At 37.6% G+C, this 14,333-nt stretch overlaps 1 protein-coding gene across 10 annotated transcripts in view; it reads left to right on the top strand.

The window, feature by feature from the left end:
- The window catches only part of HDAC9 (histone deacetylase 9), a 986,654-nt gene that overhangs the window by 932,832 nt on the left and 39,489 nt on the right, over positions 1-14,333 (top strand). For all 10 annotated transcript variants that reach the window (XM_027539980.1, XM_027539984.1, XM_027539978.1 and 7 more), the window contains one exon: positions 4,827-4,911. In XM_027539980.1, coding sequence (XP_027395781.1) covers positions 4,827-4,911 — 85 coding nt within the window. The remainder of the gene's footprint in view (positions 1-4,826; positions 4,912-14,333) is intronic.

Raw genomic sequence — 14,333 nt, 5'->3', positions numbered from 1 at the left:
CTGAATCAAAAAGCCAGAAAACCTGAACACTACTATAATTAACAAAATTGAATCTTCAATACTAAATATACCTGCAGAAAACACCAGACCCATATGGCTTCATCAGTGTATTCTGCTAATAATTTACATTGTTTTAGACTAAAGGGAAAGATGGGAAAAGAATATTTCACAACTGTTTTTTTTTTAACTAGTATAATACAGATACCCAAACTGAAAATAATTTTATAAGAAAAGAATATTACAGGAAAATTGTGCTCATAAAGATAGTAATTAAAACCCTGTACAAAATATTAGTAGTTCATCATTATCTTAAAAACCCATAATTGTGTTTAGGCCACAAATGTAACATATTAACATTCCAAAATTAGTTGTTATAGTTCACCACATTAAGGGGATGAAGAAGAAATGTGACCATTTCAATAGATGTTTAAAAATTAGTTGAAAAATTAAATACTGAATTATGAACTACTTTTGGTAAACTGGGAATAAAAGGGAAATTTATTAACTTGGTAAAGGATATCTACAAATATTCTATAGTTTGCTTCAAATTTAAAGGTGAAGTCTGAAAAGTTTTCCTTGAAATAAAAAACATGACAAAGGTGCCTACTCTCACTGCTTCATTTTACCATTATATTTGTGGTCCCAGACAGTGCAATAGGGTAAGAAAAAGAAATTAAAAAATAGTAAGATTGGAGTGGTATAAATAAATCATTATTCATAAGATATGACTGTATATTTAGAAATCCTATACAAAATCATTTATACATTATTAGAATTAATAAGTTTAACAAAATTGATTAATTTAAAAATCAGTTAAAACATCAATTAAAATCAATTATTTTGATTTAAAAATGAATTATCTTTGTTGATTTTCCTGCTCTTTTAGTCTAAAAACATGCCCTGATTATGGCAGGCAACTAAGAGGAAGAATCTGCTCCATTTAGGCTAGTTGATTTTGGAGAGCCACCTAAAGCCTATCTCCCATGTTTTAAGGGTACCTGGTGGGTCAGACATTAAAGAATCTGCCTTCAATGCAGAAGACCTGAGTTCGGTCCCTGGATCGGAAAGATCCCTTGGAGAAGGAGATGGGAACCCATTCCAGTATTCTTGCCTGGAGAATTCCATGGAGACTTGGAATTCCATGAAGACTTCAGTCCATGGGGTTGCAAAGAGTCGGACACGACTGAGTGACTAACACTTTAACTTGTTTTCTTTTTCCCCATGTTTTCTTTCAATTAATCCTTTCTCCATTCATTCAACTTTTTTTTTTTTTAGTGCCTATTATATACTAGGCCCTATCTTTGCCTTTACATTGGTTACAACAAAATAGAGTATGACACACATGGCTGATTACAATACTGTGTGTTGAGTAAACCAGAGTATTTGTGTGCAAAGGAGACAAGGAGGTGGAAGCAATTTGCTCTATCAGAGGATTTTAGACAAGAGTTCAGAGCAGGCAGTGTTTGTGTTAGTCCTTGAATGCTTTAGTAAGGTTTCAGTTCAAAGAAGGATGGGGAAAATAAAATTCAGAGGGAACAGAATACATAGAGGTGTAAGAGTGTAAAAATACTTGGCATATCTGAGAAATGTAATATAAAAGCTAAGATTAGTTAGTAGATCATTTGCTTGGTTGATGTGTGCATCTATCCTCGCGTACCTGTTATATTTTGTAAAATCTGATTAGCTTTTTTTTCTGTTCTTTTCTGAATCATGAAAATGATAGAGATGATTTCCTTGTCTCTTAAGTACAAAGTAAGTTTTGAGCTTCTCCAAGAATACCCTTGCCTATTTCCATTAGTGCCAGCAAAAATGATTTTTGATATTTTAAATGATCTGGTTCTAAAGAATCTAAAAATTATTTATTCACAACATTATAATGGCCACAACTTTTATGATGCATTAAAATAGCTATAGTACTTAGAAATTACATGGTATGTGCAACTTAACAAACATCATCTGAATTGTATTAATACAGTATTGTAACTTTCTGTAAAAGATACAGAAAAATAAATATCCCTGTATTGAGTCTGAAAATCTATATTAAGAATTGCTGTAATGATTGCATTTAAGCTTTAGATATAGGAAATCTAGACGAGAGCTTCAGATGTCAAGAAGTTGTGTTAAAATCATCTAGTATATCCTACAACTATTATTACTTGATGGAATTGTGCAAAAAAGATGGCAGGATAGGTGTGATTTCCTACATCTGCATCTGTTTTATCTAGTATAAAACATGAAGAAGTTCTTGAGTTTGCATAAATATTGCAATACTTCCTTATTTATCTTTTAATAGTTCTTACTCACATTGAGTAGCCTCATTGCCAGTATTTTTGCTACATATTATCAGCCAAACTAAATACATAATACAGCTTTACTGTATATTCTTTTTTCTCCAATTTTATAAAATATGACTTTAATATTTTATTACAGCTAGTTATTAGATTTTACTAATAATGACCAATACTCATAAATATTTATAAAATAGATGCTTTAGTCACATATTTTAGAGCTTATAATTGTGAATTATTAAATCAGCAAACTCTTCTAGAGAAGATAACTCAATTCTGTGGTCCTCTAGACAAGGTTTTAATTTTATGAAAACAGAATCTAAATGTTGCTTGCCTTCTTGCCAACTGAGAGTATTACCCACTGCCTTCTCAGCAGAGCTACTAGAGAAAAAATAAAGAACCTACATTGAGAACCATGTGAATTCAACTCTGTCTATGTGTATACATTCAAAATGAAACAAATTGGGCAATTTACTGAAGGTTAAATCCTTTAAATGACATTCACCTAAAACATGCAGGAAAACAGTTTGGGAGGCTTAAATTATCAATGTAATTGCCTTAATTCTCTAGGTTACTTTCATAAATAGACACATCTTTATCGTATCTAACTGAGGATTCCAAATTGGAGGTTTAGGGCTGTTTGTATTTTTACTCTTAACACCCTGAATCACCTTTATTTTCTACATAACCTAAGTCCTAAAAATAGCCCACAGACCTAATGTGAGAGCATTCCAGAACTGAGGTTTTCACGTTCATGCTCGGCTGTAGCTCCCGTTCCAGGAGCCAGCGCCTTTCAGCGTGTCAGCATGTCCACCCTGAAGTTGCAGGAAAGCTTTTCTAAGAACCAAATATGCTGATACAATGTTGTGCCTTTGTTCTTAAGTACTCGAACACAGAATGATATTTCAGAACGTTTTATTAAGAAAGTCTACCTGATTTCTATGAAAAATTTTTCTCTAAGCCCCGAGACAGAAGTGAAAGGAAAGATTATTTATGAGCAAGGTAGCTCAACCCTGTCTAATTCTTGGGTAAGAGTTTTCCAAGTAACCTTCCGTTTATGATTCAGGAGTTCCTCTGAGTTAAGAGGGTGTTACTAGGGTAACATATTTTTTTAAGATACTATCTGAAATACCAAATTTTTTAAAATGATTTTTAACCAATTTTAAGTGGTTAAAACTGCAGAACGTTTCACTATGTTTTTTTTTTTTTTTTTTTCTTTCCCCTCTGGCCAAACTATATTGCAAGTAAACCTTTTGATGTTTTAAAAGTTTTTCTTAGGCAGCTAAGAAAAACACCCTGGAAAGTTATATTTAGTGAATCTACCCACGTATAAATATCCCTGAGCTAGTCTGCTATCCTATGGCATCTGGAAGAAAGGTGTTATTGTTGTAGATTCCATGACTGAAGTATAGAATAATCAATTCAAAGAGACCCTGGGGGGAAGATTCACTCGCATATGCTGTGGAAACTTGGAATCGAGTTTTTTATATTCTTTTTTTTTTTCCCTACAGATGAAGGGATATAGATGAATTCATGGTTTAGCACAATGTCTAATGACATCATTTCCCATTCTTGCCTTATAATAGTTTGGTATGTTTGAGACTACTAGCTTTAAATTTACCAAAAAAGCTTTTTTTGTGGTTGTCAGTCCCTTTTTTTACTATTACTTTCCTTGCTTTCTGGGTCACAATAGCTAGACAGCTATTTTGTTTGCAAGCGCTCTGGCTGTGTAGTTCGTCCTGCTCCACACCAAGCCATATCACCAAGGTATTCCCCAGGGATGCATCATGAGATTTAGTCCTGCCAGAACACTCCATAAATTACTTAAAGCTCTTCTTCATTTCTTCAAAACAATGTTTGCTGAGCTTCCCCATGAAAAATCAGTGTTATTCCAGAAGATCAGGATAGATTTGCAAGACAGGAATTTGTCCTGTGCTTCCACGTCAGTATCTGCATAGATGTGAATACAGTGGAAGCCTAATGAAAGTGTACAGTTGTTTTATCTTTGGTAAAATATTTGAAATTTTTCTCTGCTATGTATTCAGTAGCAATTGAACAAAAGCAGCTATGTCTCGTGGCTTTCTACTGTGACATATCCAAACATATAAGGTAGCTAGATGCAAAAACACTGCGAAAGTATGGATAATGGACTTCCCACCTTCTGTCTACTTCAGCTTCCCTGAGGTTTTTTCTGCAGGGCCCAGCTGCATTTACACACATGATGGAATTAGTTCTGTGAGGCACTTACAAAAATTACACAAGTAACTCGGATTTTTAAATACGACTAATACACAGACACGTACCTGCTTCAGGGACTTCATAGATTAGTTTTGTGACCAACAGAAAAGCCCCTTGGAATTTAATTATGTTGCTACAAAACAGAAAATAAAACTGGCTACACTTTTGGAACTGATATCAGCAAAATGTTAATTAGCTCTTGGAGCAAGCTTTTTTTAAGGTTGTTTCAGTTTGGTTTGCTTCTGTCAAACTTACAAAGTCATAATGTCCTGCTCATGTTATCATTTGCTGTTCTTACAGCTGGAGCCACTTGCAGAAGATGTTCTCCACCAAACTCCAAATATGAATGCCGTTATTTCTCTACAGAAGATCATTGAAATTCAAAGTATGTCTTCAAATTTTTTTAATATTTCTAATAAGGTACTCATTAAACATATATTCAGAATTGAGGATATGAAAAATATATTTGAGTTTTTCAAATGTAAGGAATATATATGAAGTAATTATGATTTGCAGCTACTATGTACTCATACCTAAATGTGTTATTGCCTCACTTTTTACTGTGGCAGTCTTGCACTGATAACAAAGTTGGAAGATTCTAGATTTAGAACCTTGCTTTTCTCATATTTTCCAAGAGTGTTTGGATTTTCTTCCATTAAGTATTTACACAAAACAATGAAATTAACATAGAAATTGTGATTATATTGTCCAGTGTTAACTGAGGTAAGTTATCTCCTAATGATGTTGGAATTCACCAATAATTTACTGGTTTTAAAGAAAACGTTCATGAGAAAGCCTACTACGAAATCCAACTGAACAAAAAGGGAGAGTTAAGATACTTTTTTTAAACTATCCAGTTCCTTTCACATCAGTGTTAATTTATCAGGAATTTTTCTTTTTAGATGATAACATGCATGAGCTTGCTCACACACATGCGTGTACACATACACACACTGAAAGCAGGCACAAATTAATATAAAAGTTAGTGTGAATGGGAAAACAAAATGGAAAATTAAATGTGAAGGAGGATTGGAAAGTCCTTAGTTTGCCACTGTTTTGTTGATGTTGTTCGGTCATTCAGTCGTGTCCAGCTCTTTGCGACTCCATGGACTGCAAGACTCCAGGCTTCCCTCTCCTTCACCGTATCTTGGAGTTTGCTCAAACTCAGGTCCATTGAGTTGGTGATGCCATTCAACAATCTTGTCCTCTGGTTGTCCCCTTTTCCTCCTGCCTTCAATATCTCCTAGCATCAGGGTCTTTTACAGTGAGTCAACTCTTCATATCAAATGGCCAAAGTATTAGAGTTTCAGCTGCAGCATCAATCCTTTCAATGAATCTTTAGGGTTGATTTCCTTTAGGATTGAGTGGTTGGATCTCCTTGCAGTCCAAGGGACTCGCAAGAGTCTTCTCCAACACCATAGTTCGAAAGCATCAAATCTTCAACTCCTTTGTTGAAGCATTTTTTTAAACACAGGTGGAGAAGCCACCTTCCAGAGACTCTATGACTCTGAGTCTTTGTCTTTGCTTGCTCAGTAGTAATTTGGAGATATGGTTGTGACAGGCCTGTTGTGTAATCCATTCATCTTGTGCTTATTCAGTCTATTCTAACACCTCACTAAGGTCATCAGTAGTAGAAAAGTTATCTACTTTTTACACATAGATTCTTGTTTTCTGAGTATATTTTTTTCTGCCATTATACACACAGATTATTAAAAATCATTGTCCCTGTATATATTATGTTCACATCACTTTCAACTGGCATTCTTAAGTACTTATTACATGTTGATACATAATAACTGGAGCACTTATCAAGGCAAAGGACAGAATAGGAACAAGGAAGAATTTTTAATATTAGGAAGTTTGCATTCCAGTGAGTGAGAGGCACCAAAATAGATCATTTTAATAGAAGTCACAGCGTACACTGAGATCATGGACAAGAAACAGACCTTAAGCCCCTTTCAGCCAGAAGGAGAAGTACTGGAAAGTGAGAAAGGCTCAAGGAAGGTTAGAGGAAGACTCCTTGGCAGCAATAGGGCCTGAGCTTAGTCTTAACGTCTGAACAGGATTTTGGCCAGATGAAGAAACAGGGAATGTTCTGAAGGAAATAACAGTTTCACATAGGTATAAAAACTCATGGTTTATATATATCTTTAGAAACTGTGCTGTTGGCTTTTGCACTGGATCTAACTTCCCAGTAATGACTTTGCCCTGCGTGATGTTTTTCCTCTCACCACTGACGTTATTGTATGACTTGTGCAGTCTGCTTTCACCAAACAAACCTGTTTGACTCTTGAAAAGAATTTACTGTACTATCAGAATTTCTGTGTAAGAATTCTGCCCCTGTGGATTCTGAATCTGTGTCTTCTGCTCCAAAATGCATTGCAAATATCCAACCCTGACCACTTCCCCCATAAAAATCTCTTTCCTCCTGAACTCACTTGAGTATTCCACCAAGTTCAGTTTAGTTGCTCAGTCATGTCCGACTCTTTGTGACCCCATGAACCGCAGCATGCCAGGCCTCCCTATCCATCACCAACTGCTGGAGTCCACCCAAACCTATGTCCATTGAGTCGGTGACACATCTGACCATGTTATTCTCTGTTGTACCCTTCTCCTCCTGCCCTCAATCTTTCCCAGCATCAGGGTCTTTTCAAATCAGTCAGCTCTTCACATCAGGTGGCTAAAGTATTAGAGTTTCAGCTTCAACATCAGTCCTTTCAATGAACACCCAGGACTGATCTCCTTTAGGATGGACTGGTTGGATCTCCTTTCAGTACAAGGGACTCTCGAGAGTCTTCTCCAACACCACAGTTCAAAAGCATCAGTTGTTCGGCACTCAGCTTTCTTTATAGTCCAACTCTCACATCTATACATGACTACTGGAAAAACCATAGCCTTGACTAGACGGAGACCTTGTTAAATCTAATACTTCTGTAAACTTCTCACACTAACATGGAGATTTTAATGAGTGGTGTTTTTTAAATTTTTCTATTGTTTGAGTTTTCATGTGTTTTATGGTCTTTCAGTCATGGTTCCTTAATTACATGATAATCACCAGGAAGATGGAACCTATCTTCTCACCCTACTTGTACCTGCAGGCTGGGTTGGTACCAGGGGCGAGGACTGAAGTACAAGGGAATTGGGAGTTGGCAGATTCAAGGAAGAATGACTTGAATAACCCATCAAGGCCCTAGGGAACCAAGGCTTGTATCAAAGAGGGCTTCTGAAGACAGACTCCTCCTTCTGAGTCATGGATTCAGTATGGTATCATGGATGCTGTTATTGGCTACTCAGTAATTATGCGTTCCTCATGTCTATTCAGAAAAAGCCTGGTTTTACCCATGAATCCTTGCAACCAGATACCATACAACTCAAGGGAAGATGAACTTATGCCCAGCTCCAGGGCAGCTGTTCTTAGTCTAAGGCTCAACCCACTTATCAGTGATTGGTTAAGAGTGGGTGTGGGCCCCAGTTATGGCCAGAGAGAATCAAGGCTGGCTTCATGGGCTTTAAACAGTGTAGTCATATGGGCCCCATGTTTAGAAGGCTCCTGTCAAGGTTTAATACTGTTACTCTTGCTGCCTTGAAATTTTCACAAACTTTTCAGACAAGGAGCCCACATTTCAGTTTGCACTGTGCCTGAAAATTATGTAGCCTGTCCTGATGAAAATCAAGGTGCTGGTGATGTAAAAAAAAAAAAAGTACACACACACACATATATATTTACCAAAACATGATTTGAGAGTAGCATCATCACCATAAGCAGAACTCCAGTTGTGGCTGAGAAGGCACTGAATGGTGGGTCGAGGTGGTGAAAGAAAAGGTACACACACGAGGATAGTGATCTCTCATTAGTTGGGACACAGGTGAGAATTTGTACAGAGAAAATGGCTTGGTCCTGTGGCTTTGACCACTGTGTGGTACATTTTTATGTGTTTCTTTGAATTGTCTGTATTTGGGGCTACACTTCCAGGCTAAAGAAACAGAAAGGGACTGTGTAAAGTCTATAATGCAGTAAAAGAAGGTGGTATTTCAGGGGTAACAAACTGAAACAAACTTAGAAAATCAAAATCATGGGTACCTGACTTAGCAAACAATGCTATATTTCCTGAAAAACTATAAAGTTGTACTGTAAGTTTCATTTTTCTCTGTTTTATAACACACTTCCATGTCACATGTTTTATAACACACTATCATGTCACATTCCTACAGAGCTCCAGGCGCTTGATTAGACATCCCATCTTACCTTTGGTGGGGAAGGTTATCAGGACTCATGAAAACTTTGTCGATCCCAGTGCAAAATGAAGATGTGTGAATGATTCCTTGTTAAAAAATATTAATAATTTCCAGAAAATTCCAGCAGAGCATTGAACCAAGAATGAGAGCCCTTCTGACCATGGGGTCCTTTGCAGCTGCCCGGGTTGCCTGTGCAGGAAGCTTGCCTGAAGGTAGCCTTTGTTAAACAGGGCAGCCGCCTCTTCACCTGTCTCTGAGTGTCAAACAGGTGACTCCTGTTAACTTTAAGAGATGTTCGAATTTCCACTCACTTCCTATCCCAGATTCGGAAGATTCTTCTGTGCTGGGGTTTGGGACTACAGTATCGGAAAAGCATGTAAATGCGGAGAAGCAGGCCTTGGAGCATGTGGGAAGCATTCAGGCAAGTTCCTCGATTGCCTTGTCCCAAGGCAGACAGCAAGGTGCTGACAGGCGTTATGTGGTTTTCTCTTTGAGAACTGAGCCCCCCAGCTGAGGGTATGCAGGTGCTGGAGGCTGTGATTAGCGTTGGCCCTTTGCCTGGCCACATGGATGTGAGTATTTTGCAGCGAAGTCATCCCTGTTGCCCTGTCCTTGTTTATACTACTTACTTAGCTGAGAAGAAAAGGCCTTACAAGGCAACAGCAGGGCAACTATTTCTCCTGACAGGTAAAGAACCACCCCTCAACCCCCACTCCCGCCCCTGACGGGTAAGGGTCGGTTTCAGCTTAAGATGGTGGGTGTATACAAAGATCAGCCATCTCTGATGAGAGGGAGGTATGGTCAAGAAGTTTCATGTTTGCACATGCTCTTCACTCAGCTCACCAAGTCTTCTGCCTCATCCCTATTCAGTTTTCAAGACTTAGCGCAAATGTTATGTCTTTGGGATGCCGTCTTGAATCACCATTCATCCCTAGTCTATATTAGGCGTGTTTCCTGGGTGCTTCTCATGGCAGAGATTGTTTTTGCTGATGTTCTTTGTTTTCAATTGCTGTAGCCTCTGCTTTGCAGTGTCTGAAATGTAATAGGTGTTCTGCAAACATTTGTTGAATGAATGAGTCAGCTAATACGTCAGTATTTGCCACACTTTTTTTTTTCCTTAGCCCAGACTGACTTTTTAACTAAGGTTATACTCCTTGGTTAGCTCGAGCAGAGCAAGGGATTAAGAAGTGCAGGCAAAACATCCATGAGAGCCCACTTCTTCACTCTCTTTTACAACCCACAGTGATGAGTCACTTCTAAGCTACAAAGAACATGAATTACTTGTGAGCTAACCATTTCCATTGCTAAGCTTGGAGATGGCAGTTCTAAGAGTTGACTGGCCATCTATAATCACCAACAAGCAATGCCAGGTAAAAGTCAGCCCAGAGAAGGAGAAAGGACTATCATATGTTTATAGCCTTTCCTGAAATCGCAGTCCGTTGAACTCTTACCTTCATTTAAATAATAAGGTGAGAAGCAAGATTCCCAGATATCATGTTTACAGCAGTCCTGGCCCACGATAACACTTTCACTGATGTTGAAAGGAAGAACCATGAAGTGAGTTTTCCATAAAACTAAATTTATATAGTTTGAAAGACTGTAATTTTAAGTTTGAGAAACATATAATGAATGATGTTGATATTGATCTGTGAAACCTCAAAATTTGGAAACCACAAGTATATAGTCATGGTTTCCTTTTATTTATTTAAATATTTGAGAAAGAAGAGTATTCCTTTTAAGTGTCAACCAACTTTGTAGACCTCCTGCATGATCATAGTGGTAATCACAGTATCTTTTGATTTGTGGACCAAGAAAATATATATGTACACAAGGATTTGAGGATTTTTTGAAAATTTTCCTGCAGCCCTCCAGTGGTTTGCAGCTGACAAGTTGAAAATCACTAACATAGGGGATTTAAAAATAATATGAATATCAGTGTAATCCTCACCAGACATGTGACAAAAAGCTAGCCACTTAACTTTCCTGCGGAATTTCCAGAGAAATTACTTGACATGTCACCACACTGCTCTTCTAAGGTGCTGCAATGTGTCCAAAAAATGTCATATCAGAAGCAGAGTCATAGAAGAATTCTAGGAAGTTTTTCCCTTTTCCCCCACTTTCATCTCTCTCTCACTCTAGGAATTCTTCCCTTGTTTAGTAGATTGGGGTCTTAGAATTCTTTATTATGCCAACCACAGCAAACTGATGACATAGGTCAGAATGAGGAAGGAACATTATTTGCAATGTCACCATATGATCTTGTCAGACTTGTGTATCAGTGGAGAAACAACATCCATGTCTCTTGCACATGAAATTTGTCAGTATGGCTAAATTTATCTGTATTTTTTAAACTCATACACAGAACACACAGCATTATTTAGGGTAATGAGAGTTGCATTTATGGTCTTCTGAATTTATCCAACTTTTGAGACCAACATGAAAAGGGATATGATTTTCCCATTGTAGGACAATATACCATGTAACTGTGTAACTGACTACAAGGTAATTGGTTATCCATATCGTTCAGGCAGCTGCAATGGGCAGAGCACACCCTGTCACCCATTCTAGAAAAATAAAAATGGAATAAAATTTTCTCTGGGAGATCAGAGGCAGGTATAGTTGACACTGTCTCCTTGTCAGAACTCTACTTAATTTATGTTTTTATATGATATTGAGTGAGTCACTTCCTCCTCCTCCTCGTCCTGTCTGTGGTTCTTCTTTCCTTTTCCTTCTTCTCTTCCTCAACACATTCTTTCTCTTCTCCCCCTCTTCCTTAATCTGCTCCTCTTGTATCTATGTCCTCTGTTCAGAAATTACCCTTAAAAGTAACAAATGATTTTGGAAACAAATGGAGGGATATTAATTTTGTTGATTTCATTTTAACTCTATTTCCATTGGAGATAACCCCTGGTAATACAAACACTGTTGGTGTTATATTACAGTGGGTAGTCAGAGAAGGTGCCATCCAATTATCTTGGTGATTAAGATATCTGAATAGTAATTAATGAAAAAAAGACTGTTAAAGGTAAAATTTGCTCTAGAGATGACAGCATCTATTCTTATATGTGAAATACCATTTTCAGCCATCTCCTCCCATTATTTTAATATGCTCTACCTACCCCCTTCCCAAGGAGAAAAGGTATATATGTAAATCCTTTTACATCAGATGATCCAGGAGAAAATCAGATTGTTTCTAAGTTGAAAGGAATTTGTATACATCTTGTGTTGTGAGGAAATTGTCCAAGATTTTGACCTCCTGGGTCTATGCACCGAGATTAAAGGGTTGTTTCCCCAGATTGCAACAAGCACTGCATAAATCATTTCAGAGCCCTCTAGCTTCTTGACTCCACACCCAAAAGCTAACCCACACTCAGTTTTTCATCTCTCTTTTTGTTCCTTTTTCTTTTGATTTTCTGCCTTTTTTTCCCCTTATCTCTCTGTCTTTCCCTCTCTCCTCCATCTCCATCCTGTTGAGACCCAGGGGAGAATAAGAGATATACCCAATGTTGAAAATGGATTTTTAACTCATAAGGATTTGTTGATTTATGTCAAGCAGAGAAGGAGCGTGATAAAACCTACATTTCAAAAGATCACTCTGCCTGCACAGTAAGGGTGAGAGATAGCAGGACTTACTGTCAGATGTAAGCAATTTAATTCAGAAGTGATGTTGGCTTGATATAGTATTTAATAGGCATGGAGAGGATGAATGACTTCTAAGTTTCAGGTTGGACAACAGAGTAGGCAGTGGTTTCACTTCCTGTGGTGGGGAATAGTAGGAGGAAAATGTTCAAAAGCAAAGCTGAATAGTAGGAAAAAGAAACTGCTGATCGGAAGGCTTGAGATTTGGGGGACCCATCTTTAATATCAGTTTTCTTCACAGAGAAGTTATGGAGGGATATTGGATGAAATTATTTACACAATGCAAACCCTGTAAGCTGATAGCAAATGAATTACAATGTGCCAGGCACCATTCTAAGTATTAGGTATCAATGTGTTAATTCATTTAATCTACTTAACAACTCTATGAGATAGTTACTGTTTCATTCCTCTTTTGCAGTCAAGTAAACTGCGGCACATCTAGATAGAATACTTTGCAAGATCACACAGTTACTAAACGGGTAAAAGCAAGCTCATAAATCAAGCATTCTAGCTCCAAAGTCAGTGGTCTTTGCTGTTATATTATTCTAGCTCAGAAAGATACTCATTCCTTTTGCTGTTCTTGTATACACGTTTCCCCATTTCATCCAAACGTGACAGTTTTAGAGGGAAAATCAGTTAAACTGAAGTTTTGGAGTTTTGAACATTCTGGTTAGTTGAGGTTTAGCCAGAGTCAGTTCTAGAAGGGCAGTGCCAAATTGCGAGGAGCCATAGAGCTATGAATCCACTTTGGAGCCCCTTGTAAACTTGCAAATTACATCTAATCACAAAAAAATGCAAGGATTGGCAGAATTTCAAATCCCTGCCCTGTTGAGTTTAAAACCCTGACTGTTGTCAGGTGTGAGCTGCTATTTGTCATAGATTTTTTTGGCTGTAGGCAGAGGCCTTGACGCTGCAGCCCTGGGCCAGGCCGACCTTCACTGAAGAAAAGCGGCGTTAGACATTTTCCCACTATTAACCCCGCCAGCCTTGCTTGTCTCAGAGCCAGATCAGACTTGTGCACATGGCTTTTTGAAAGTTGATTTTCAATTTCTTATTAACCATTCTCCTGAAATGTTGAGAGTTGGATTATTGTTTGGTGGAGCACTAATACTAGAATATACCAGAATTAAAAGGAAAACCTGCCATCTGCTTAGAGACTTAACTTGTCTGGAAATTTTTTTTTTTTTTTTAATTCCAACTGCATCTGTAATTATGAGTTTTCTTTCACTCACGTTTCTACTAAGGCAAAACTAATCAAACCAAGAATCTAAATAAAACTATGCATCTTTCTCAGATTGCAAACTCTTTAAGGACAGAAATGCTTTCTGATTATTTTCTCAGCTGTTAGCACCCCGATGCACTTCACACACACCTGTGATACCATTCATTGAGATAGGGTGTGCTTGAAGGTCAAGTTTGGTGAAGACCATTTGTTAGGTATTTACATATATATCACACACAAGCACACACATAGGTTTCATATGACCTCTAGTTCTCATACATCGCTGCAGTGCATAATTAGTTTCCTCTTCTGGTTCATGAATAAATTAAGGCTTAACAAGTTTAGGTCGCTTGTTGAAAGTCTCAACTAGCAGCGCTAAAACCAACATTTGAACCCTGGTCTGGTTATGCTTTCAAAGCCCACTTTCTTTCTGTTAAAGCATATGACCTTCCTCGTCCCACATCATTTCACAGATAAGAACAGAGTTCCACCAGACTTCCTATTCCCAAGTATCCCAGAATAGACACTAGAATAGACCTGTTCCAAAATGTAATATCTTCTGCATACGTTAAAACAGACCATTTTAATCCATTAACGGGCTTGCTAGAATATAAGGGAATATGAAGGATAAAGAAAACATAAGCTGAAATTTAATAGAGAGGAGTAAACAATTGTTGCTGTTCAATAGCTCAGTAAGCAGTAAGTAACAC

The sequence above is a fragment of the Bos indicus x Bos taurus genome, chromosome 4, assembly GCF_003369695.1.
Source record: "Bos indicus x Bos taurus breed Angus x Brahman F1 hybrid chromosome 4, Bos_hybrid_MaternalHap_v2.0, whole genome shotgun sequence".
Lineage (NCBI taxonomy): Eukaryota > Metazoa > Chordata > Mammalia > Artiodactyla > Bovidae > Bos > Bos indicus x Bos taurus.
Note: the sequence above shows the minus strand (reverse complement) of the source record. Positions and strands in the feature narration are given on the sequence as shown.